The 27,916-nt window shown below is 41.9% G+C and overlaps 1 protein-coding gene across 1 annotated transcript in view; it reads left to right on the forward strand.

Annotated features, from left to right (window-relative positions):
- Positions 1-27,916, forward strand: part of LOC112456269 — a 42,450-nt gene that overhangs the window by 1,464 nt on the left and 13,070 nt on the right. The window contains exon 2 of the mRNA XM_025018692.1: positions 97-248. Within this exon, the coding sequence (XP_024874460.1) occupies positions 101-248 (148 nt within the window). The 5' untranslated portion in view covers positions 97-100. The remainder of the gene's footprint in view (positions 1-96; positions 249-27,916) is intronic.

Here is a 27,916-nt window from a genome sequence, read left to right on the forward strand (position 1 = left end):
TTTTCACGATACATTCCACTTGAAATTAGCGTCCCTCTAAAATATGTATGTATATTTGTATGTGTGTGAGTGAGAGAGTGCGTAATTCGATTCCAGGCAGATGTCGATCGCTGTATTCGAAGTGCTAGTCACTTGTTATCGAGAGAGGATAATAATAAAGGAGCGTCTTTTGTTAAACCCTGCCAAGTCAAACTCCACCGTCCTACCGCCCATTTCCTGTCCATGTGAATCATCAATGGTCACCCATGGTGAGTCAACTAACGAGATTTTATTTCTACAAATGCAATATTATATAAGCAGTATTGCTTCTTATGTAAAATAATATATCGAAATAGCTCTGATTTTTTCAAATCTCTTAGCCAGTATTTTCGTATATTTGAAATTTACGGATGCTAGCTATATTTGAAATTAGCTTGTTACCGCATTGTTTTCTGTGAGCCAAAAGTCACGAAGCCTCGCGAGGCGTCTGACGGTCGTAGATTTCGCGAAAAGTCGGTCGGGCAATCTCGCGAGCGAATTTAGCGAATTTCGTTAAGCGAACTCGCTGTTGGCCGAATAACTAGCGATTCGGGCCAAGGTTCCGAGTGCAACACGTGCTCGCCCGTCTCTCTCGGGTCGCGAAATACAGAAATAAAATACGGGCCCCCGATTATATGCATTCTCTCGCAATGACGGCACGATCGCGCCTCGACAGAAAAATGCAAAAAGAAGAAAGGGCAGTGATGCAGCAGGAGCTCAACGTAAATAAGGGGTCGAATATCTCACAGGAAATGAGTCTTAAATTTTCAATGATAAGAATTTGTTATCTAAGAGAGAAATTCTAATGGCGGCAATATTAAATATATATATATATATATATATATATCACTGTTGAGCAGTAATAATATATAATCGTAATAGTGAAACATAAAATGTATTCATTCACTTAAGACTCTAATCTTCTATAGGTCCTATTTAAAAAAATTTCACAAAGTGTCTATATAGTATGAGAAATATGAGAAAGCGAGAAGAAAGAGAGTTATTGTAAATTTTTATATATTTTTAAAAGACTAATAACCACAACAGTAAAATAAAATACAGTCACTTGAGAATTCAATTAATTAATTTAATGATATTTGAAAAAGTGTTTTTAGTATTATGAAGTTTTATGAATGTATTATGAAAGACATAAAAAGGAATAAAAATAAATTTTAATAACTTTTATGTATTTCGGAAAGAGAATAAAAACAGGGTACATTTCTCTCTTTTCCTCTTTCTCTCTCTAAAATAATAACGGTCTCTAAATAGTTTTTCTACTTTTGAAATGCTTGCTCGATTTTGTTCACCCTATCTATATCCGGAATCCAAAAGGAATCTACACCGACCTTTGAATCGGCCGTATATCATAGGCGAGAGGACCACACGGGACCTTTTCGCATACACCGGCGTGAAGCGACATTACGAGGTGATAAGCAGGTACAAGGATTCAAAACCTGGTCGGGTTTAAGATTTCCGAGTCGCGAGTCATCTAAGTCTAAGCGCTACAGAATTTCCTGTGGGCTGCGCGCCTCTCATATTACCTTACGTCCTTTACATCCGTCCCCCCTTCCCGGACACTCCCGCCGCTACCTCCCCTCATCTACGATCCTCTCGCCGTCTTCCCCGAAGACAAACGATCCGGCCAGTACGGGTAAAACGATGCCCCGATGTCGTCGATTTATCGCCACGACGATGTCGCTACGCGTGGGGACCGTGTCGCTCGAGGACTATATTGGTTCGCCCCGAGCCCGGATAATTCCAATTTGCGTATTTCACCTGGGAAATCGAAACCTCATACCGAAACCCGGGAACTCTCTCCCGGTGCACCGCGTCGAAACCAAATCAATCCTGTTACGTTCAAAAAGCTAAATGAGACATCACAGTTTTCTTATTGTATTAAATTTTTGTCGTTCTTTGCATTCTAGATTTTAGATAGATGTATCGTACTCTTAGTGGTAATTCTGGTTTGAGACTTTTGCAAACTTTAGTCTTTCATTGATAATTCACTTGGCAATCTTGGTGTTTCAAGATAAATACCAAACCATCGAAATTTTTTGTACTTAACGTGATGTTCCCTTCTCTTTGCTAATTAAGTAATTACTGACTTAATTTTAATATTAATCGGAACTTTCACTGATCTTGCATTAATTTTACAGATCAGCGTTCACAGAGTTCTTTAATCCCAAAAATAGAATATCGAAATTTTCTACAATTTTCTTCTATACTTGAATGTGTCAATTTAACAACTCCTGTTGAGAGGAGATACTGTTGATATTAATTAATAAGATGGGAGTGCGCATTAAGAAAGATACCAAACTAAACTTCGACTATACAACTCCGTTGCTCGTGCACGCCGTGTTAGCCGAGTGGGTGGCGTTATTACTCGCTAACGAGCATAATTTAATCCGGCGCGGCGCGCGATGTCGCCGATAACGATATATCCCGGGCGCTTATCTCGCGCCAGGCCAGGGAACTGCCTGTCGGTAGCGCAATTCGCGGCTTGCGCGAACGCGAAAAATCGGCAGGTCGTGCTCGAGCACAACTTTTCACATCGCCTTAATCAGCCCGCCTCGCTCGCTTTCGTCCCAGTTCGCCCGGCTCCCACTTAATTAATGACGCCATTGGCGACAATTAGAAATTCAGATTCATCTGAGCGTACGCTCGCTCGCGCGTGCACCCGTGCAGGGTCCGACAATGACCACCTGCCGATCGCGATTCTGGAGGCTGACTTTCGACAGGGAGCGATAACAGGGGAGCGGGCTTCGAGATCGAGGGACGCGTTGGAAAGAGGGACGATGGGGGGCTGAGGGGGAGAGGGGGGATCGACAGGAAAGAGAAACAGGAGAGAGAATCGCGACTCGCTATCGGCAAAAGGCGAAAGCGACGGTTTCCACCGGTGTTATCCGACTCGCGACGGTGAAAACGATGCTTAGTCGTTTGCGCTGTACTTGGGGGCCTCCCCCCCTTTTCTCCCCTTGCTCGCGGGCCCTGTCGTGTCGTCGAGAATAAATCCGTTCTGTGGATGCTGACGGTTCGGCTCTTGTTTCGCCGGTACCGGTGAACCCCGAGAGATAAAGCTGCTTTCGCCGAAAGCTATCGAGGTTAAAGTGTGCGCGTCGCGGTCGGTCTCAAATACTTACGTTTCTATATATACTCGCTGCGGAATCAATGCGGAATCGGAGATTTATATCAGATTATGCGCGAATTATGGCTATCCGGTTATATCTGTCCCGGTTGATTGTGAAAACATGTGTAACGCGAGAATTAGATGACCACCATTCAGCGGTAAATGTCGCCAGTCCCTTTTACGTAAGCCTTCGACTCCGCAGTCCCTTACGTAAGCCCATCTTTATGAAGGATATACCTCCCCGGCTCCCCCAAATTTATCAAGAGACATTTTAGAAATATATCCTTCGGCAAAAAAATTCGCGAATGATCTTCCTTCGCAAAACTTAAATCGTCAAGGAGAAAAAGTTTCTTATATAGAAACAAACAAATGTTGTCTATATAATTGTAAGATATTTTTTGTAATATATTCAACAAAATCTTTATGGGCGAATTATAGATGTCTAAAATGGGCTTAAAATTGCAACGAAATATTTTAGATTCTTCCGGAATTTTTTTCAAGGAGACTCACGTCTTGCAAACCTCGAGATCTGAAGCGGCAGTTTTTCGGACGGATTTCAAATGCGATATCATTTCAGATCCGATTCTGCGGCTCTCTATCATCAGATGCCCCGTATCGACGACGTTGTGGGAAAACGATATTCCATGCGCTACGCGCGTCGGCGATGCTCGCTCGGCGTCGTGACTGCCAAGGTCGTAGGTCGGCCCGCGCTGCACCTTGCACCTCCGCCTTCGGAGGAAGGCAGGGAACCAGCCTGCGCCGCGGCGGCATATCTGACCTCGAGAGTTTGAAATTTAATACACGCGCGCACACCGGATTCTCCTCCGTGGCCTCGATCGACGGACCTACCTAGGCTAGCCCTTCGGTAGATTATCCCTCAAAAGGGATCCGGGAGATCACGGAGAGGAGTAGGTACCGAGAGGTCACGAGGTTTGCGCTCTCCGGGCTCGACGGTCTGCCTCTCTCACAAAGGGTTAACTCGCGCGTTAAGAAACATGCGCTTGTTGCATGCGTCGGGTTGCATGGCGTGTGTCATAAAGCTACTTTGGAACTTTTTATCTTAAACACGTAATAATATGTTGAAGGATGAGTAGCGTTAAACGGCGGAAACTGACAGTAACACGACTATTATGCAATTCGCTCATATCTTCATAAGGAATGAAATCTATAAGTATGCGTCAATTTCCAAAATTATCAGTTTACAAAGTCTCGTAGATTTTTTCCTGAAATATTCTGCATTTGCCATTACGATTATCATTCATAGCCATATTTCTCCATTTTCTCGACGAGTATTGATATTAATATTTGCCACTGGAAGGCACCGGACATAATCTTCTCGATATACAGCATAAATAGTGGTTCTCCGCTGCATAATATAAATAGATATTCCGCGGCGAGTATCTTTTCGCGCGAGACGCGAGACGTGGTAACGACAACGACCCCCGAGAAATCCGAGATAAAAGGAGACAAACGCGCGACGCGAGCGAGCGGAGAGTGCTAATAGAACGGCGGCGGCGGCGGTGCGCGACGCGAGAGATAAATATTGCGCTAAATCAGCGCGGGCGAGAAAAACGAGAGGGGTACGAATATTTCTAATTAACGTGAGGCGTTACCACGTCGCATCGAAAAGGCTTATCGTTTGCGCTCGCGATAAATACGCGACAGTTACCTGGCCGTAATGTTGCCAGTGAACGCACATCGCTTAATCATGCACGCCGCCTTGGAATTTCTCGCTGCACGATGCGATCCCGACGGATAATTAACGTCACGCCATAAGTGTAACGCGTCCCTTCGCCCCGATTTCTGCTGCTCAAGACGAATCATCTCGGCTGGATTGATGTAACGATCGTTCCTTTATTCGATCTCCAAGGGACTCAGGAATTGGATTTTTCTTTCAGAAAATGAAAAAGAGAAAGCGAGAGGATTTGTCGCAGTTTATTTAATTTCCATTCAAGCGAAACTTGATTGTAAAAGGGATTTTTGAATTATTACTTTATTACATTCGAGACATATTGAAGGTAAACTGTAACTTTTCGAGAGAGAATGATCAGTCTTCTGTTCCCAAAAATTGTCTTATTAGTCACAATTTAAATAAAATTAGGTAAACAAATAAAAAATTAGTTACAATATCTTTTTATCATATACATGTCATTGATTGATATAATTATATCATATTATTGAGACAATTTATACTTGATACTTTTTATTAAGATTTCGTCGACATAATATTTTAGGGATAATAAAACGGTAAAGATTCGAGAGAAACTAGCGTTGCGTATCACAATTGGAGGATCTAAGAATTTAACAGCGCAATTCGAGTACGTCTCGTGTCATATCATAAGGATGCGGAGATGATCCGATGATCTCTCCGGACATGTAATTTCTCCCGAGAATCTACGCGTTTATTAAATTGCCTCAGCGCTGTCATTTCGGAATCCTAAACTGACGCCCAGGAAGCTGGCGAACGGCATCCCATTCCATCCGCGCGCCGTGTGTAGATCATCGTATTACACTCGGTAATTGGTTGACCTGTTTGTTTGCGGCTCGGAGATTACGTTAACATCCTCAACGCTTCCCGGCTGGGAAGCTGTGTGCTTTCACCTAAACTCCACCTCCGCTCATGCTGCTTATCCGCAAACTCGCTCGCCGAAGTTCGCCGTTTAATCGCGCGTGGCCGCGCTGGCTTTATCAAGATGCCTGCTGAGAGAGCGGGCGATTCGCGAGATCAAACGGCAGGTCTGATTGCCGGGTAATTGGCCACGCCATTGTTTGTTCATGGCTGAGGGAGTACGCCGAGATTCTCCTCATCGAAGATGATTGGCGTGCTTTCACCTAACTCCGCGCCAACTGCTCATTGTCTTAAACGCACTCTCGCGCGCTTACACGTTAGCCTTCCTCGCCGCTCGATCTATATTTGTATGGGAATAACAACTCGGAGCGAGTTTCGCGTATCTCGAGAGAGTATCGGCAGTCGTAAGACTGAGAAGCGAAACGTGTAATGCAGCAACGAGATGTAATTGCCGGATCACGGCTGTATAATCTCGGGACGTAATAATCTGGAAAATAATCTCTTAACAAATCGAGAATGTCGAAATCCAATTTTGTGACGCTTTAAAAATGTAGCGACGCAAGAATGCGGCGATGCATCAGTAATGCCTCCGCTTTAAAACCAAATCGGCTTCAAGGGATGTCGAAGAACGTCTCGTTACTTTGCTACACGTCGATGCAGCGGTATTGATACACACTGTATACACTCTCGCATCTTTGAGACCGGAACAGATCGGCTTATCGGGCGGAACGCGCGAGAACGCGGGTCTTTTTGGTGCGCCGGGGCCCGTTCTCGGGAAATGCACGATTATCGCGATCGTACGCTTCTGGGCCAGTGATAATTAGAAGTGATTATCTTGCCGCCGAGACTTTCTACGACGAACAATGGGGACCGATAAATAGCGGCCACCGCGTCGAATGCGACGGCTTAACACCGTCTTAAATCGGGATAAATGAGCGTCGAGATTATGGTTCTTTAGATAACTGACGACGGCTTCTCCACGCTAGCGCGCTGCGGCTTCGGATTTCCTCTTGATAACGGATTTAACGCATAAATTACTTACACTCCGAGTTAATCGTCGCTACTGAATTAATTGTCCGATCTATTTCAGCGCTATGTTATGAGCACATGCAATTTGACGCGTTACGACAGAAAGGAATACAATCAATTTCAATAAAAATATATATCTTCTAATCTTCTGTATTCTAAAAAAAAAAATTATTTGTAAAATATAAGATATAATTATAAAAAAAAAAATTTTTTTTTTTTCAAAGATTTATGAAAATAATTATTTTTACTATCAATTTTACTTTTTTTTTTTTTTTTAAATTCTAACACGACTTGATGATGAGAAGATCTCTTTTGAGTTTGTAGATCGAATTCAAAGTGCCACGTTTCTTCCTTTTTCTCGACGTTAGTCGTAAAATAATTGCGCAGTGGACCGAGAACTTAGAAATTACCAATGGCGCCGGTTATCTCAATGTATCAATTATCGCGAAGTAATTACAATGAAGGCCGCTTTGCACGAGAAATAAGCAGCGAGCGGACGATGATGTAACTGATTTGATCGCTCTCGAAAGAAACAGTCATTCAACCCAATTCTTCAATTTTCGAATGAAAACGACATTTTACTACGTCGTCGCCACGGTAATTTTTTTTTTTAATATTAGGATCACACGTTGCTGCTATGATAGGCTATTGATAAACGTGAACATTGAAAGTGCGAACTCCTCGTAACACTTCGAAGCCTGAACGAAATGGGGCGAGGTGGATTGGTTATAATCGCGGCGAAATGCAAATCACTCGCGTGGCAAAACGAGAGAAGGCGAACGCGAGACCGCCGCCGCAATTAGGCGCGCGTTTATGGCCGACCAGCATATTTATTGCGAGCGGAATAAATTCGCATCGTTAGAGCAGCCGGCGCAACACGGTTTTCCCACGTGGACTGCTAGATTATTACGTTTTATGTTTGACGCTTTTCTAGCTGTTCGTACGTTCGGAGCGGCAGGAAGTGATGATTCAATATATATGAGAGCCTAAAACAAATGTAAAATTAATCATCATAATCTAATGTAACCATAAGTAATAAATAATAATATAACATTCTGAGAATCTAATAATAAGAAAGTATTTTAAAAAGCCGAGACTTTGATAATTTAGAAATAATAATTAAATTTAATAGCAAAGTTAAAAAATTAAAAAATAATTTGTAGATTTCTCGGAAAATATTATTATTATCAAGAATTGTATGGAATAATCACTACTTAAAACTCATTTTAGACAATGTTATTCGCGTTAAATTGCAGAATAGAGTTCCAATTATAATTATATGCTATAAATTTTTATGTGTATTTTAATTTATATTTCATATATTTTTGATTTCTCAATGTTTTTCGTGTCATGCAGCACATACAATTATATTCTATCCTGAATTCTGACCTGAAATATATATTTAAAGTAGGCTTGACATGCACTTAAATTGGTTAAAAGAATTCTGTATTTACATCGTAAATTGTTTGGCACTGCACTTTGTCTTCTTTTCTTTTTTCTTCTTTTTCTTTTACGATTCAGTTTTATGGAGCTTGAATATCGGAATGTTTATCAGAGCCGATTAATTATGAGATTTACGAATTCAATAGTGGCGCAAACTGCAAAGGATCGGTCGATAATCCGGAAATACGATTCTTGTCGCGACAACTCGCGGGATTAAAGACGTTAATTGGAGCGTTAGCGAAAAAGTCGTCCGTTTAATTTTACCTCTCGCGCGACCTGCTTTTCTAATCCTATAAATTTCATGCTTGTGCGGGTATTTACGGCAAATCCCGACTCGGAAAAACGACCATAAGCCTCGCGCACAAAGTACAGGTGAAATGTAATATTTAGATTTGTACGCACGAATGCGGTTTATGAGATATTATCTTACAATTAGAAAATGTGTCAATATATGGTCATGCTGTATCTTTTATGCCTAATAATATTTTTCGCGTGAATTTATGTACAGTTTTCGTTTCGCAAAAGTTCACGCGAAAAATATTATTAGACACAAAAGATCCAGTCTGATCGTATATTGGTATTTTCTATTTACTTGATTGTCTATCATAACGGTCATGACTCACTTAATATAAGACATCTTATCTTTTAAATTAAAAAAGAAAAAGAAGAACGGAAATAAATTTATGGGATATATTGCTTCTTGTAACTTCTATTTTTTTATGTTGCTAATAATATATTTTTTATTCCTTATTTCTGCTATATCTTTTTTCCTATTTTATTGTCTCAAACTGAAATTAATTTATTATCAAAAAGTGGTCGGTCGATATCGCCTACGTTGTAAGTTGGGAAATGTACTTTTATGGCTTGTTATATGTAGCTAGGAAAAGTGATGTCGAAATGATGAACGGTACCGTTTCCATTGTGGCCGACGTGTGCTTTTGTTACAGCCTCCGAAATAGGCGAAGAACGGTATAATAACGATAAGAATCGAGCGAGTGGACATTTTAAGCGCGGACATTACAGGCGCACTCAATCATACGGTTTTGAAGCTTGTTTTGAATCGAGAGACTTCTCTCTCAATGGTGCCAGGTCGCCAGACATCTATAAAGAATACGAACGGTCGAACTTTTCTCGACGGAGATGTTCCTTTCTCGACGCACTTAGTAGACAGTAGATTACGCAACAGGTGCATTGTTGAATGCGCCGGAAACATCTTTGTTTCGAAAGACCAGTCGTGTGCACAATTGTGTGTAATGTATCTTGGAAATGTATCTGCTTGAGCTAGGATTACCATCTTTGATAAGATAGCAATAATTTATAGGCGTTTTCATTGCGCTTTGAAAATATCAGAAACATCTCACAGGAGCTTTAAAATAGTTTAATTCATATAGTTTGTAGATCTCTGTTTTTCTCAATGTATGTATTTCCATTTTCATGTATTTATTTAACATGTTTTCATGTTTTATTATACCTATTGTAAGAAATATCAAATTAAGTTTAGTTTAAGTAAGAAATTTGTTCTTAGCAATTCAAGAATAGGTTTTAAAATCTTAAATATTAAATAAAATACATTCTTATTTAAATTAAAATAAAACTAAATATATCTAAATGTTTGTGAAATAAAAATCGGGGAGAAAAGGCGGACAAAATCGATAAAAATAAAATGGAAATTTATTTACATATGTAGAAGAAATTACGAAATGAGCCAAGCACGTATCGATAAAAGCTTAATTTGAAAAATTTAATTTACTAGTTAGAAAAATTCTATTTCTCAATTCATAAATTTTGATCTTTATATTTTATCACATATCATAAGAAACATAGAAATTATATCTAGTTTTTAAAGTATAAGGATTTTTTCAGAACTCAAAAAAATGGGTCTTAAAAATAAAACTGTTCGAATAAAGTAAATTTCATTTCCTCATTCAAATTGAAATGAAATTATAAACGTTAGCGAAATACAGTAGATAGAAAGCGCAGATAAAGACTGGGTAGAAGCTATAATGTGGATCTATTTGTGTAGAGAAAATTATGAAACAAACGGGCTAGAGAAAATTATGAAACAAGAGAAAATTTAAAGCGAACGGTACTATAGCGACGAACGTTCGGACGTGTATAACACAAGGGAGAAACTGGCGCCGCGCCGGAGCGATTCGCATGAGCGGACACGCAAAAAGGTTTTCGGCACCGCCCTTTCGCCGATGCCGATCTTATTGTCCCGGTGCTCAAACGCGCGCGGTGGCGGTTTCTACCCCGCGGCCGCGCGCGCGTTAATGCGATTTCCGCGTATTGTCTCTCGTGTACACGCGCGCGAGAGAACGTCCGTTCTTGCAAAAGCCGGTGTGTTCGCGCGAGCGCGCCACCTTATGAGATCGGCATATGGGATCGCGATTATATTGTTACCGCGTGGTCATACGTACACGCACCGAGAGCAGACTATCCATTATATCCGCCGGTTAAGATAGAGATGTACCGTCCTTATAAGCGCGGCAAGTTGTACCTGTCTTGGGCGGCCGTTTATCGTTTACCGAAACCATTAAATATAGCCGTTGTTTTCATTTCTGTGTTCAACGGTAAAAGTCTTTGTGCGTAAGTAACGCATTGATAACCAAGATTCACGAAAGAATTAAATATATCTCGAATTTAATTTGGTTTCTTGAAACACTCATAATTCTTGAAGTATTAATTCGATCTTCAAGTTTAATTTTGCTCACACATTGAAAGTTATAAAGAACCTTATCTTGTGTAATGCCGTTGTACTCTAAAATCCTTGGGCAAGAGAATGACTAGTCGAGATTAGAACTGTACAGAGACTTTCGGATATCGGACAGAAACGTTCGTTCTCTTTACAGGTCACATAATGGCCCAATCATTCCGTTAGGTAATTAGCTCTGCTAGACGATGATACGTATGCTACGCCGCGAGATGGGCTGGAATATAACGTTAAGCTATACGAAGGAGTGAACGGTGAGAAGTCGTTCTCCAACTCGATTCTAACGGTTTAAAATGTTTAAATGGATCTATCGGAACGTGTCGAACGGATCTATACGAGTACAAATTCTCGGCCGAATCGACGGGGGGGGAAAAAAAGAGAGTTCGAACGATCGTCGAAGTGTGCTCCGCAACTGTCCCAGCTAAACGTCCAATGGCTCTCCCTCTGCTCGCTCATTTCCCCAGAGATTGCTGTGCCTGGCCTATAAGTCTAATCGCGAGAATTCCGGAATTATACGTAACCATTCGTGATCGTGCGGCGGAACCTCATAATACAGGTTTTCTTTCCAGTTCCGTCGCACATGCAGAACGCGATCCTCTTCGGCGGTAAACCTGTTTTCGGAGCGGTTTAATGCGACTTCGTGTGTCGCTTATCCCAATTCCCCCTTTGCTAAATATTACCGCGGACAATCCTCGCGCACCTTTCGTCACTAATCGAGAATTTATTACCGGTACAGGCTGCTACTAGCATTCAATTTAAAATTAATTAAAGAATAGGATTCTCTCTTCGCTCTTCGGTTTGCAGAAAGTTTTCTGTTCGTGTTCGCTTTGTTTACGTTCGTCCGAAATAAACTGTTCCTCTGGCATTCATGTTAAGGAAAGAATCGATCACGCGCGTTTCTTAAAGAGCTTTACATAGCAGAAATTGCATGAAGCCCCGTATGTCACTTATAAAAATAACACTCATCGCTTTCCAGCTGGATCCGCTGAAGCGTCGCGTACGGAAGGGTTAATCATCGATTTTCGCGTCACGTGAAATGATGATAGACGCATGCCGCGTATTCACGCGAGACGTGTACAAGGTAACAATAGGGAAGTTGTTGAAACTATATAGCTGTTATTTTGTAATGAGTGGGCAGAATGAAATGAATTAAATATTATAGAAGAAACCCGTAATTGTTACTAATATAGTATAATATAAAAAGAATATACACACATAATTTGTAAAAATAAATAGAAGAAAGGTCCAACAAATCGATTTATTGCATAACTCAATGTGTTCTCGAAATGATGAGCATTTGAACTTGCGCAATAATCGAGGTGCTTCTGAAAACTGTTAAATACGCACTCTAAGATTAATAACTGTAACTGTATCTTCGAGCAATTTCAGATAAATTTCTTTCATGAATATGACCACCCATGTCGAGATTTTGTGAATATATTATTGAGTCATGCAACCAGCCAAGTTCGCGATTTTTAAAAATTTTTTACAAGTTTATAAATATTCTTTTTGCGTTGTATGCCAATGCAAAAGGGAGAATGACGGATTTCTCTTTTGCAGAGTAGAGTTTAATTCACTTTATTTCGTTCATTTGTTGCAAAATAACAGCTATTTGGCTTCAGCAATTTTCCGATCGCTACCCTGTGTATATACAGTGGCGGTTGAGTGACCCAGAAACACATTATCGCGACACGCGTTGTGCCCGACGACCCACTCACTCACGTTGCACGCCCGGCAATCCGGAACGATGCGCTGCTCGCTCGCTCGCTCGCCATTATCATCGACACCTGTCTTGAACGTCATCATCTTCATTATCAGCTCGTCAGCTCGCCTGAAGTTCTTTCTATGTCATCACCTATAATTAACGTTATATCATACGGCCTACTTTTAATCCTCTGGTATACCTTCCATTATATGATTCCCCGGGAAGCGTATAATTTGTTCGTAAGAGAAACGCACGGTAGGAATAATTAAGTGTGCATGTTGCTGTTATTTCGCTCCGCAATCATTTCGACAAAATGTATATGAAGTGGGAGATAAAACATTATCGACTCTTCAAATTTTTCTCGTCGCTACATGAATTTATGAATAATCCACGAACGAAGAATCCAAGAATGAGTTGACTTCCCAATTTTTTTATGTTCATACATTTTTTACACGCACGTTAAAAATAAAATGAGATTTGAAATATCTTCAAAATGCATATTTTAATATATTTTTTAATGATAATTTAGATCTTAATAATAATTTAGAGTGAGTTTATAGAAAATAGAAGATTAATTACCACCGATTTAAATCACAGTGATCATGTTAGAGTCGCGGTTTTGAAGAGAACCGTTTCTTGCGATCTGCCCGCAGATTTTTCCCAGGATTCGTCCTGGTTCCCCGGACACGAACGCGGGTGACCGCATCTTCTCCCTATCAGTTCTCTAACGGTAAAACAGCCGACCATTGCATTTGCGTACGCGAGGCCCTCGCCGACTAACGGAGTTAATTAAAATCGTTAAGGATGGCTCGTCCCTTACAAGGATCGCCTGGCACGAGTGTCCCGTGCGAGCGTACCGTGGTCTTACTAGCTTGCTACCACGCAAAAGTGGCGGCGTGTTGCGGTTTGATCTTTAGGAATCCCATGTCCGATGTTAATTAACGTCGGGTAAGGATTCAAAAAAAGTACATTGTGTTTTATTAAGCTCACATATGAATGCAAGCGTTACGCTCGCGAGTAAGAGCCAAGATAAGAGTGTCGCTGATAAGCCGGCGAGATAATGCTATGCGCAGTTGCGAATTGAACGTTATCAATCTTCCCTATAAGAAACCGTCCCTGTACGTCGAAACAGAAATGCGGTGTTGACAGATTTATGCGGCGATAATTATCACGACCGTTATCTCCATAATCATTTAAATTCCATCCAACATCCTACATAAATTCACAGGCTGTGCGTCTTGTACAGAAGCGCAACGTTTGAGCAACCTCAAAAAATGTTTGTTAATATCATCGCATTCTTAGATTTGGCGATCTTTATATAATATTTTAGAGATAAGTACCCACTTGTCCGTTTTGATTTTTACATCTTTAAATTTTAACATCTACAACTGGAATGCTATATCTATCTCATGAATCGCTATACGCTTTCAGATTTTGAAATCTTGCAGTTGGAGATTTTAGTATCGTTTCATCTTTAATTTAAAAAATTATTTTCTATAATGAACGTAATCAGAGAATTTGCAACGATTATACGCTTCAAAGTATCTTTATATATATATATATATAACTTCAAGTTTTATTATTTTTAATTTTTTTCTGAATTTGTTTTCTTTCTCTCTCTCTCTCTCTTTCTCTTTCTCTCTAAATTGTTTAAACTCGTAGATAATTGAATTCTTGGACTTGTCCAAGTTCGATTATATTTTTTCCCTGCGCGTTATACCGCGATATTTCATTCTCAAACGATAATTTTGTAGCATACATCGATCTAGTACTGGCGTTACTTGTTTTAGAGACAGGATAATATTTTGCGTCTCTTCTATTTTGGAGGAATCATCAGCTCGAAATAGGATTTCGTCGTATTATCGGCCGATGGACTCTAAAACGCTGACGTTCGTTGCGTTTAAACAAATAATGGGATAAATTCGGCCGATCCGCGACGATTATAATATCAAACTCTATATCAAGCGCAGTTACGCCAGTGAATCTTCCGAAAATAATTGCGCGTTGCCGGAATAATTGCTTGACGGAAAATCTCTGCGACTTCGCGGAAAAGCTTCAAAAGCCACGTGCGTAAATTGTGTAAATCTATTTTAACCATTTATTTTACTGTTAAATATTACGTACATACGATATTCACTCTTTATGCATGCCGATGACTATTTCCACTTGATTTTAATCTTTGATTTTAACATTATCTACGAGAAATATTATATAGCAGACGAAATAAATTATTATTATTATTTTTTGTAAGTTATGAATCCTTGAATTTGAAATGTGACTAATATATAACGAATGTAAAGCAAAGAAAATTTGTTATTATTCCGTTTCACAAAACATTCACATGAATGCATAAATTTTTCGTTCTATATCTTTTTACTTTATTTTCGTCATATTAATATGATTACTATTGTTCATTGGCCACTATCATTTATTGTTAGTTTCGAACAGATTCGCGAAGGAGATCGCCCGACCCTCTAGATTCGATAACGGCTTATTAATAACCGCGCGCGCGGTAGGCATTTTTCTTTTCGTGGCATTCACTTTCACTCCCGACTTTAAAAAGCAGGAAGTAGACGAAAGAAGAGGCGCTCGCGACCGGTTTCGCCTTCGGTCCTCGGCAGGATCTCCGCGCTGTCGGCATTGTAATAGATGCTCATATAAGGCGCTGTCAGGAAGTGGGCCATTCTCTCATTCATTCTGCCTCTATTTACCTTTTAGTCGGCTCGTACAGACGTTTATTCCCGCGACTTCGAGAGACGGTGGCGTTTATCCCGTAGCATCATCTTTATACATTTCATTTTTTTCTCTTTTCTCTGAATATCATCTGTAAATAGCATTAACAGTGACATTACTCGAAATACTTTGCGTGTTTCGTAATACTAGAGAGTTCTTTTTTTTCTTTAAAATATAAACAGTGAAAATGGGGGCATGCGTGTCGTAATTAATTAATCGAATAAAAAAATTATATATTGAAATTACATCGTAATTTACATTGCATTATATGATATATTGAATTACATTTTTATCATTCTTATTTGTTTCCACTTTTAATATTAAATTTCTTTCTCTCTCTATTCATAAAATTTTAAAATTTTGAAAGCATTTTTTTTTTTACATATTGAGATTAAATCTGTTTTGTTTTACGCATCGAGATAACAAAATCCCAAATGAACAGCTTCAGCGTTCCCGGTAAAAAAAAGAAAGAAAGAAAAGTGTCGCACAGTAGCAATTAGCGGACACGTAAGTGGTCGCCTCCGGTGATGCAGAGAGACCCAGAAGGAAATAATCCTGTCGAAGTGGCGAGAAGACGAGGGAGGTAGAAAGGGCCCACGAGGTCGGGGAAAGGGGGGGTGGAAGAATTTAGTTATGGTCTCCCTATCTCTTCCTCCTTTCTTCCTTGACTCTCGATGTTGCCTACTTTAACGTTCCTCTCGTGCGCATTCGCGTTCGCCTGCCCACGCGAGGCGACCGCCCCTTTAACATCGCCGGTATTCGCCTGATTTATGAATGCCCTGGCTATATTTAACAGCGTGTTCGCCATTGAAGACATGCCTTAGGCAGAGCGCGCGAGGCGAGCTCGGCAAACGGGGAAGAGAGGAGAGACGTCACTCGCTCGTTCGAACGGGGGAAAAAGACGGAGAAAGAAGAAGAAGGGCAGAAAGAGAGAGAGAGAGGCTGGGACACACAGGTACGACGAGCAAGCATGTAATCCCTGTAATGTAGGAACCCATACACCGTACAGACTGCATCGGGAAATGTCGCCCGCGAAATAGGCGCCCGGAGAAGGAAGAGGAACGCTCATTCGTCGGGATATAGGTGTTATTGGATTCTGGCAAATGTTCCAGGATTTTCGAGTTCGTCTCTGGAGTCTGCAGTTTGAAGATTGACGGATTTAAGAATTGCTATAGAAGAGTACAGTTAGTGGAACAATTATTTGGAAAAAATGGGAGTTTATTCTTGGAGCAGATATTGCTGAAGTTTCGTTCGAACAATTTGATCGTCGAACAATTTCGTAATCCGAAAATCTAAGGGTTTATAAATTGAAGAAACATAGTTGAATAACTGCTTGATAAAATAAGGACTTTTTGAGACAGACATTAATATGCCCTAATTGAGTTTAATTAAAGATTTTGATGGGTGTGGAAACGGAAAATCCGAAGATTTAAGGATTTCTATAAGAAAGAGAAGATATGTAAAAAGTAGATAAGGAATAAGTAGACTATTTATCGTTTTCTACATGAAACGATTATGTCAAGGATTTCGTTAAAAATGATATGTGCGTATAAAATGCGCTTAATTGCATTTTGCTGCAGCCAGACGTGAATTAAGGAACCTAAGAATCGATGTGTGAAGGCAAGAATTCTCCGTCGGTTTTTGGACAAGCCCCTTCTAAAAGTCAGGGAAGTACCTCAGATTCCAAGAGATCGATTTACACGCCTCCACGGTATTATCGTAATCTGCATTTCGCTGATCTAATCCCAGTAATATTTCGCGCCATGGCAATTTGCATACATTAACTCGATCGCGAGACAAGGATCGAGCCCAGGCTCGACGACGAGGTTATCCTGGATTATCGGACGGTGCTATCAGGTATCTTATTAAGTATGATTTCAACAGATTGTCGCGGTGTCTCGTTCGCTTCGTGAAATCTCTGCCCTCTTTCCGCATTGTTCACGCAATCTATTCTATAAATCGCGTAAATTTTCTCGTATATGATTACGAAACGAGACTCTATTCTTGTCAAACAATAACGAATACAAATATCGAAACCTGTTGAAACGCCTTTTGACATTTTTGTCAAGAAGAGATCAATTCTAAGAGGATTGAAAATCTTAAGTTTTTAATCTGGCATTTCGTTTTCTGCTATATATGTTTTTCATCTTATTGTTAGTTCAGATTCGTGATTTAAAATCAAACAGATCGACATCCCATTTTAAATCAAAATGCGTCAAACGATTTCCATATGTTCCACTAGAACTTGTGCCCTTTCAGGATCGAATTATAGATTTATATTCCTATCGCATATGCAAGAGTCTTATTTATCGGAAGAGACCCGTACGCCTCTACGCAAGGTTCGTTACATAGTTCCCACGCTGCTGTATCGGTAATGAATCTGACCAGCGTATGCTCCCTCTCCCTCGGGGTGACGCCGCTTTTATCGTCCGATTTAATTTAGCGCTGATATACGACGCTGGAAAAAGATCGCGGCGTCGCCGTGCCAACGAGCTTGCAGAATGCCAATTAGTTTCGTCTGTTTTCGATACCGAGCCGTATTACGTTCGCGGGTGAAAAGTTCGCCTAGGCAAAAGTTCGGTAATTTATGGCTTCTTCGACAACTCCTCGCGCAGGCTTCTCAACGTGTCACGTCGAATTTATAAATGATCGCCCTAATGTACAGCATGATATATGATAAATTAGTCAAAGTCCTTAAAATTTGTTTCAGGCTTCGTTATTTAAAAACATTCTTCTATCGAGATCACGGAAAATCTACATCCGTAGTTTACGATATGGAATTAGACTTTGTCAAGGTAATCTGCAGAATAATAGTGGATCTTCTCTTGAATATCTGTATCCCTGGTATTTTCTTAAATTCAACTTATCCATGCCATTCGCGAATTCAACCTGAAGCTTTGAAACGGTAACGTTAGACGCGTCGCATATATCAATTTAGAATCAGGTTATTCTCACCGATCGACGCTTCGCAGTTCAATTAATAGCAAAATACGAAGTGTCGAGAGACGAAGAAAGAGAGGGAAACGTTCGCGGCTTATCGCGGCGTTCGCGATACTCCGGAGCCCCCCCCTCTCGCGACGTTATCCCAAGTGCATTGGTGGCATCCCAGGGCCTTGAAAGAGCTGGTTCTATCGCGATCTACATAGTTGCATAACTTGAAGGCGGGTATCGATGCTCTCGCGAAGGCGAGCGACCGCGTGAGCGAGATCGCGATGCACCGGTCTGCGGCGGCGGCGGGGGGGAACGAGAGAGGGGGCGAGTCGGGACCCGGGTGAGGGCCAAGGCGTGATGAGGACGGTGCACCCAAGCCTGGATGTCCGATAACGAACCCGGCACTTACCGCTGCCGGAGGAACGATCTCGTTCCTTCTCCCTCGGCCGCCAGTTCCATATCCCTCTCTTTTATTCGCGGTGCGCGAATCGTCGAAAACCTCGAACGTTACGTCACCCCGACGGAGAAGGACACTCGAGATGGACGGGCGGAGCGTGGCGTTCCCGCGCGGAGAACCGATCGTCGTAATCGGAAGCTAATTGAAAACGCACGTTTCCTCGAGACGGGACACGATATCAATTTCGCATATAATTGGTTCCTGACGCGCGACCGCGCTGGAAAGTTCCGCGAAGATGAATTATTGTCGGATATGCACTGGGGGTTCCTTCTCCCTCCTTCTCCCTCTCCTTCTTTCGTCGCATCTCTCACGCTCTCTCGATCGTGTGGCGTTGCGGATGCGGGCGATGATTTGCCGCCGTGTGTGTTTTAATTAGGGCCCCGGCATCGCGTACGGCTCCTTTTCATGCACTCTGCGCACCTACCACCGGCCACTCTCGCTTTCGCGCTGCTGCCACGAGGATCCTTGGCTCTCCGTAGGATGTAAAAAAAAAAAATTAAACGTCGTTCAACCTTCCACGACGCGACTTCCGCGTATGGGCGCACCATAAAGGGCCGTGCACATTAGCGTCTAAAATTTACACGCCTGCCTTTTTCTGTCCGTCTGCGATACAATGCCGCACCTACTTCGCTATCGTATCAGCTTAAAAGAAGCGTGTTAAAGTCGATTCGTATTAAATTCGAGGAATGGAAGATTATCACTCGTTAAGTAGTAGAATCAGACTCTCGTTGATAAATCGGAACAGCATAAATCACATTCGCATATACGCAGTGATATGAAAAATATTAAAAAAGACGGCAAACTGTCACCAAATGACATCGACATATCGACATAAATTGCTTGATGATGATAAATGCTTTATTGATTGCTCTTGAGGTTACGATTTACATATTATCTTAACTGAATTTATTCTAACTCATTCCATTTACTTATGTAATTATTCTTCCGTTATTTTTGATTATCCCGATGTATCTGATTCGCGTCTAGTTTTGCACTTACATTAAGAACAGCTTCTTATTTAAACACACTATTTGTACATTCAAATTGTTATTCTTCTTTTTCTTTTTCTTAAAAATTACTTCTTAGATTAGAAGATTGAATTTCTAATCGTGCGACTTGTGTGCAAGGACCTTAAGACCTTTGATCGGAGGGACGACGACGTGGGCGCTGTTTTCTTCCCCGTCGTCGATTTTAATAAGGAACGACGACGACGGTGACGACGACGACAATGAGGAGACGCGGTTATGACGGCACGAAGGTGGTGCAGTAAAACCGGGTGATAAAGATACGCGTTGCTCGCTCGCTCGCTCGACTGCTCGCTCGCGCGCTCCGTTCAGCTAGGCTATCTGCCCGTAGATATTGTTATTAAGTGTCGTAAAGTTTATTGCGACGACTTTGCACCGCCGCGCCGTGGCGGGTGTGGGTCGCGGATGAATTCATTGTAAGTGCCTGCCGCGTTCCGTTTTCTTAGCTGGCGCGGCTTTTGTCGCGCTCTCGCGATTCCGATTGACTTTTTTCCGAGCGCGGAGTGAAAGCTCGATTTCCGGTCCGTTATCAGGTGTGAAAAATACAGAAAAGCTTGTATATTTATCGGAATCTTTGCTTAGTGGCGTGTGAATTGGGCTCCAAGAAACATTTTTTTTTCTTTCGAACAACCTAGCACAGATCACGGATAATCCAGAAAATTATATAGGAATTATATAGGAATTTAAACGAGTTTACTTAGATACTATACACTATAACGGCTTCGCATTTATTGATTATGCTAATTATATGAAATGTGGTATCGCGAGATATAGGTCGCGTGTTTGTTAGAGGAAAAACAACTACTCTGTCGGTGCCGTTCCAAGATATCGCCGCGGGTTTCGGGTCGATCATTCATCCTCGTTGGGGCTTCTGTTCGAGAAAGTATCATTGATAATTATGCGCGTTGCCCGTTAACCCTGATTGGCACGTTGTTCCGTTGTAATGATGCGGCTGAACCGATCGATCATCGGCTACTGCAATTGCAGCCGCAGACAGCGTCGTCGTGTCCAGCCGCGACGCGGTGGCCTGTTTCCTCGTAAGGCTTTTGGGTGGTCTAACGTGCTTTTAAGTACATTAACGAACATACACTCGCTTCACATGTGGCACGCGCTGCCGTGGCAACGCAACAATCCACGTAAATCCGAACCTCTTTATTTACATAAAAGTGTACAACTTTACGCGTGTCTTTGCGGGAGTTTTAAAAAAGAAACTAGGTATAATCCGTAAAGGTGAAACGACACGAGGGTTAATTTAGAAGGAGATATAAGAAAGCCCGATATCGTGAACCGCGAGGATATCGATGGACGGACGCGTTGTTTCAGCAATCAAGGATTCTCTTGTGATCGCGCAGGCGAGTGACGTTCCCGCGGCGGTTTTTCCACAGGAAAACGGCGTTCTTTGTTGCACGGCAGAGCGTGCCACGTAAGGGACATTGATTAATGCTACGTCGGCTCACTTTGCCGCCATTAGTCTTGGCTCTCATCTTCATTATAATGTCACGGGGCTAATCCCGGCGCCCATTCATGCGATCCACGAAGTTTCGTCGCGCGAGCGCATCCTCGACAAAGGCACCTTCTTCTCGCTCTCGGAGAATGCAACCTCTGCCTCCGAGTCGTCGCGCACCTTTAATAGTCATTACAAACATCGGATTAATCTCGCGGTCCTTTTCTGGGTGGTCGCGCTTATGCGAAAGCATAATAGTTTCTATTCTAATGGCTCCCATAATCAGACAATGCTTTTAAATCTCACGACTTCTTCTTCATTCTAATAAAAAAAAAAAAACACTTGTGCATAAATTTGAATTATTCTTCACTACATTTAATTAAAAAAAAAACTTTTAATTATTTCTCGTAAAATTACATAGATCGACTTCTCGTCTCTCATGATAGGACTTATTGAATTATTTTTATTTCTACTTCATTCGAGAAAGATTCATAGAATTATATTTTTAGATAATTATATACACACGATAGGTTTCGTTATATCTTCGTTGGGTTCGTGAATTATATTCCTTATAGTGGGGGAGGTAGTATAATTATATCATGTCATACTATATATATATTCTCGCGTATTAGCCCCGGGCTAACGATCCTGGGATACGTATAAATTTAATTATATCCTTACGGCCGCGTGGTATCCTGTCTGACGTCTTTAAAGGCCTGCTCTCCTTGCGAGACGGTTGAAAATAAGTCCTCGCGGATCGTAAAGCCGTCAGTGCTTGCTGACATTTCGAGCGCGAGACAAATTGTAAAGGCGATTCCTATCGCGGCGCCGTGAGAAACGTGAGTTTTCTGCGTTAGACAGCCGCGGCAACGATCGCGCGCGAGAGTTTCTCCTTTACGCGGGACTTGCATTTTATTCGGCAAAGTAGCAACGCTACAGAGCGCATTCGAATCCCCGGCACCGACAATCGCCCCCATTCATGGGAGATAATACCGTTACGTGTGCGATCGTTACGCACGCCGCTAAAATTTTACGCTGTCGGAAAAAGCGAGTTGCGCACAATGCATGAGAGTTGGCATCAAAGAACTGTTTTCTCGAGATATAACAGATGTATCAGATTTAATTACCTCTTCTATTACAAAACTCGGACTGTTACATGAAATGGACTGTTGTATGAAGTGTTATTGATAGCACGGACGTTTAATCTTCGAGCTGTGGATCTCTCTTTCACGTCATCGCGTTAATAATTGAACTTTAAATTAAGATACTTAATTGAGCGCGACCACACGTTATAAACTCATTCGGCACGTTGAACGTTTTATTAGGTATATATTTACACACAATACGAATCGCGAGACTTATCTCGGGATATTTTTATCGTTCGCGCGCACGAGGCGTCTTTTGATCATCGAAAATAATGTTTAAGCGCGGCGTGCATTGAACGAGATGAGATCGCGCATCACGTGAGTTTCCCCATCCTCTTATGAGGATTCTCCTTTAATGTTCATGATTATCCTACCACTCCAGAGTATTATATCCCGTGGAATTATAAGGTCGACGAAACGAATCCTCATCATGCTCGGCCGGGGCGTTATGCGAAACAAAACGCCGGATACTCCGATATCTTTTTAACGCCTCATCGTTGCCCTTCGCGAAACTTGTCGAATATCGACGTGATCGGACCGATTTTTTTCCGATAAGGGAAATTAAATCGCACCTACAATGGGGACTTCTCTTTTTTTTCTTCTTACAGATTTATTGAGAGAGAGAGAGAGAGAGATCTAGCTCCATTCAATATTCTCCTAGTCCTTATTTAGAACTCAATGTAATTTCATCGTCTTTGTTACGGGTCGTCGTCGTCCGTTTCTCTTCAAAACAATTTCTTGCGTGTCGCGCTTGATTTGTGATTGATTGAAGCAACACATTGAGAATACGAGGTATAATATAAAGCAGAGAACACGGCATTTCACTTAGCGAAACAAATATGTGAATAGTGGCTGATGTGTAGATCGAGTTCAGTGTCCTCGTGGCTTCTTCTGCGTGCCATGTTTCTTCGGCTTCACGGTGAAAACTTGGTCCAAGGTCACTCGGCGGTGGCTGATGGATGACAAGTCGGTCTTACCGACGGCAAACCCCGGAGTACGCAAATATTGATTCAGCGCGAAGGGAAACACAGATCGCGGAGTCAGGAAACATCTTCTTTGTTGATTCGTTAGGCAACGTATCAGAGACTATTACAATGAAAATATGAATTTGCATATTACGTACAGGATCAAAACATCTAAGATAATTAGTCGTTAAGACTACTTAAGCAAGAATAAACAAATTCTAGAAAAATTAGACGGAAAGCAAATTGAATTTCTTGCGTCCAAGAATACATTTTGTCGTTAAAAATCTGAAAGAGGGAAGTGAGCTCTTCCCTCCTTCGAAGAACTCTCTTATTTGGCATTAATTCGCAATACCTAAGGAACAGCGAAGGTCGCGGAGCTGATTTGGAGAAGCTGCCATTAGTCTGATAGCACTTACGTTCAGGAACACGTTTAAGCACATTGAAATCCCGGTATGTTGCAGAAATCGTGCCGACGACGCGACGACGGCGGCGGCGAATTCATTGGCGCCATGAAGACAAAGTCGCGCTGCCCTACCGCAAATATTGAATTTTGCGGTGACACGACCGCGTTTAAAGCGTCCGTGGGTCTCTCTCGGCGCTGATTCGAGGAAGTCCTCTTTCTCCTTTTTTCCCCTCTCCCTCTTTCTTTCCTTCTCTCGCTCTGTAATTTGTCGGAATAACACCGCGGCGTCGCGGGGTAATCTGTAAGGTCCTTCGCCGTAACCGCGAAATGTACTCGCGAACGAGCGATTCGTTGCCGCGGAGGTTTCGAGAGGCGCTCTCAAGGGTGTAAGAACGCGAGATTACAATAATTTAAGAACGCAATTGCCCGTAGACGTAACGACCTGAGGATGCGATCATTTGAGGATTTAACGACCCGAGGATATAATCACTTAAGGGTGTAACAGCGCGAGAATGTAATAATCCAACGATACGCTTTCTAAGAATATGATAATGAAATAATAATCGAAAGAATATGATAATCGAAAGATATAAGAACAGAATCACGTCGTTTTCATATAGAAATATGAATCATAATTAAAGGTGGAATACTCTAAAGATTATTTTCTTCGAAAAAAAAACACGAGAAAATCGTTATTAGGAAAATCTTTGCTCTCATAATTTCACACAGGAAATTCTTGAAAATCAACCCGTAGTAAGTATCTTATAATATACCGTGGGTAGGAAAAAGCGAGGCACGATAACGATCTATTCTCCAATTTTCGAATCTTGTACGGCGATCAAATACGTTGTGTCAACACTCAACGCACGGGGCGTGCGTTGGTGATCGGCGGGACGAGAATTGCAAAACCAGTCTCGCGAAGTCCTATAACATTATCCGACCCGTGCGTTTCTCATTTCGCGCGTTTTATCCAGTCTAATGTGCTCCCAGCGAAACTTAATTGAGGAAGTAATAAGGTAATAAGATAAACTTGAAATTCAGCGCGATTCTTTTCACCGCCTGCCTTACCTATCTGTCGCTTTTTTCCTCTTTTTACTATCGTTACTAGTATGCCGCTTTTACGCAATTAAATTAAGACGTTTGTCGGTAAACGGAAAGCGAAGAAATAAGTTAGGAAGTTGAGATACATACATATGCACAACTACATGGATTTGTTTCAAATCAATGAGGTATCTGAGTTTCCAAAACACAGTTCTTTTTTTTTTTGCATTTTTGATATATCACTTCTTTATCACGGTCTCTTTATTTTCGAGGCTTATTAGTTATCAGGTGGAAATCATACAGCAGTATCATCGAAAATATATTAATGTGAAAATTATTTTTAATTTCGTATTCGACACTATTGATAGGCAAGTAGAATTACTCTTTCGCGGTGTCAGTGTGCCGCTGAGAAGCAATACAGCAGTCAGTAGGAATAGGTGCGGCCGGAAACGTCAATTTCGAGCCGAGCTAATCCTAGTCTAGATAGTTGGGAGGGAAGGAGAGCCTTTTTCGCATTCGCAGACGAATTCAATTTAAACACCGTTAATCGTCAGTCGCGTAAATGTATCATTCGATGGACATGAATCGTAATTGTATTACCGACGTAATTTCCTAGGCCCTAAGGATTTGGCGCGATCTGATACGAGGTATTTAAACGCTTGAAAGTTCGAGAACGCGCGAGCGTTTAAAAATCTGAGAGCATGACAGTCTATGAGCCTAAGGATATAAAAATCTACTAACAAATTATCTTGTCCTGAATTTTCGAAGATTAAAGAACTGTAAGAGACGTTTGTATATTGCTAGATTATCTGACGATAGATCGATAGATCGACAAATTTCGATATCCTTACAGACGTCCGTCATATTCAACATGAGATCTTATTGAGTTAATCAGCTCACTCAGCTTATTCTACGTCGTCTCGTTTCTGCATTCGCGAATTTCTCGGTGGAATTGTGGCACGCTATATGGTAATCGAAGGAAGACTGAAGGATGCGAATCGGAATGGGGCCAGCGCCGCCCTTCGACCTCGCACGCCCGTGCGTCGTCTGCACGATGGGATGATGCGTGCCGCGGCGGCAGCGAATTTCGTCGATCGCGCGAGATCGATTTGGCATGAATCTCGATCGGCGCGCACCATGACCTCGGCCCGGCGCGTTGCGCGCAGTTTCGCGATGCGCCGCGCTGCCGATGCCGGTCCTCAATTATAACGGCTCACGCGAAAATGCAGTTTAAATTGCAGGTTCACGTCATCTCTCGGTCGAGGCGAGGGAAACGATTTCGGCCCCGGACGGGACACGGCCGGCGCGCGGCGCGGTCGGTTTCGAATGATCCAATCAAACGTATACGCGCAGCGCTTCTGCTCCACCGCGGCTCTCGGTAATGCGAGACCGGCACACCGTTATATTCATCACGATTCCGTGGCACTACACAAACGAACGCGGAAATGTGCACCCATGTGCCGGTGAAAAGGGGAACGCGACGGTCCGTCACGCGAGCGTTGCGCCACTCTCGAAAAACGTAAACAAAAAAAAATTCTCGCCGAATCTGCTTTAACCCCGTGTAATCCGCTTGATCACTTCCTACTGAGACACACGCGGTTTATCGATCCGACCAAAAATCTATATGCTAATTCCGCGTTTTATAACGGAAGAAAGGAAAGTTTAAGAATTATGTTTATATTCGCGCGCACGTAACGCGACGTTAAAATCTCCAGCGACGCCGCGCGCCGACGCGCGTAAAGGCGATAAATCCGCAAACGATTAACGGTTGAAGGAAGGAAGTAAGTTAATTCGCGCGCTCGTACACGGTCGACACTTTGGAAATGCTGAAATCTAGCGGAGATAAAATATCGAACTTCGAGCAAAATTTGTTCTGTCGTCGTAACATACGAAGTTGAATGATTCAATGAAACAGTCTTTCAAAACCAGATTTTCACTCTCGATATCTGTTCCTCGTTCCTTCAGGAAATGGTATATCGTCCGGCGTTAATATCTTCCTTAATTACCGGTAGCTGTTTTATTAAGAATCGACACGTAGGCTTTTAAATGTCTCTAAAATTTCCGCATGATCAAACCTCTATCATTTCTTCGACTATTTCGGTAGCTCTCGGTTGCAAATGGCACCCGATGAGGCTTTCTGGCGATCCTCAATCGACCCTCGGTCCCACGGACGTGAGAGATAGCGTAAGATCGCGAGAAGCAGTGGTCCCCAGGACGGTTTCCCGCCGTAAGTCTCACCGCCGCCGTCGATCTATTGTTCGCCACGCGGACGAGCGAGAGCGCCTATAAGTCATTACACGTCGAGGGTTTGATTATGATCTCCATTGTGGTGACCGCGTCGTGAGCATTGTTCGCCGAGCCACCTGTAGCCCGACAGCTTCCCTCCCCTCACCCCTGCCATCCCTCTTTCCCACAATCGACGGGATAGTCGTATACCTTTCCCGCAAGAACGGGCGACCTTCCTTATTATTTATCAATCGCGCAATATTGCGAGGCTAATTTTAACATTGCCATTTTGAAGCTTCATTAAGCGTGTCATTAAGTTTTAAATTAAATCCTGTGAATCAATTTGAAACATCTAGTTTCGAAAAAATCAAGATTATATAATTCTGCCTTGTTAGAAAAATTGGGTTTTATAACAAAACTGGCGTTTTTAGTAAAGTGTGTTTATTTTCGATGCAACTGTGAGAGCGAAGTTAATACTCGCTTTGGCGGATGTTGCGCGATCGTCCGGAAAAGTCGTCGCTCATAAATTGTCACGATGCGGAAGGCTTTCTTCCGAAAGTCCCGCGAAGTACCGGGCCGTTAATCTTGTCGGATTCAAGGAAGCATTGTAATACGTGAAGTTGCATTGTCGCTGGTCCGTGAACGGAGGAAAGCGCACCTCTTCCGTTTTCTGGCTTATTTAAAAGAGAACGTGGTATCATATTTTTAGCGTGTAGTTATTAGTTAGGTAAAATTTAGGTAATAATTTAGGTAAAATTTACTAAATATACTCGACTATTAATTATATGTGAAATGTAAAGTACGAGTCAAATAAGCATCGAATTTTTTAATCCGAAAAAGAATACAAATATTGTTATTGATTTTAAAATCGATTTCACCGCGTTTCCTTATTTCCCTTTTAACGAGCCATCAGAAATTTTGGAATCGTCAATTATACATCAT

Source organism: Temnothorax curvispinosus, unplaced genomic scaffold (genome assembly GCF_003070985.1).
Source record: "Temnothorax curvispinosus isolate PA1 unplaced genomic scaffold, ASM307098v1 QBEX01006721.1, whole genome shotgun sequence".
Taxonomy (NCBI): domain Eukaryota; kingdom Metazoa; phylum Arthropoda; class Insecta; order Hymenoptera; family Formicidae; genus Temnothorax; species Temnothorax curvispinosus.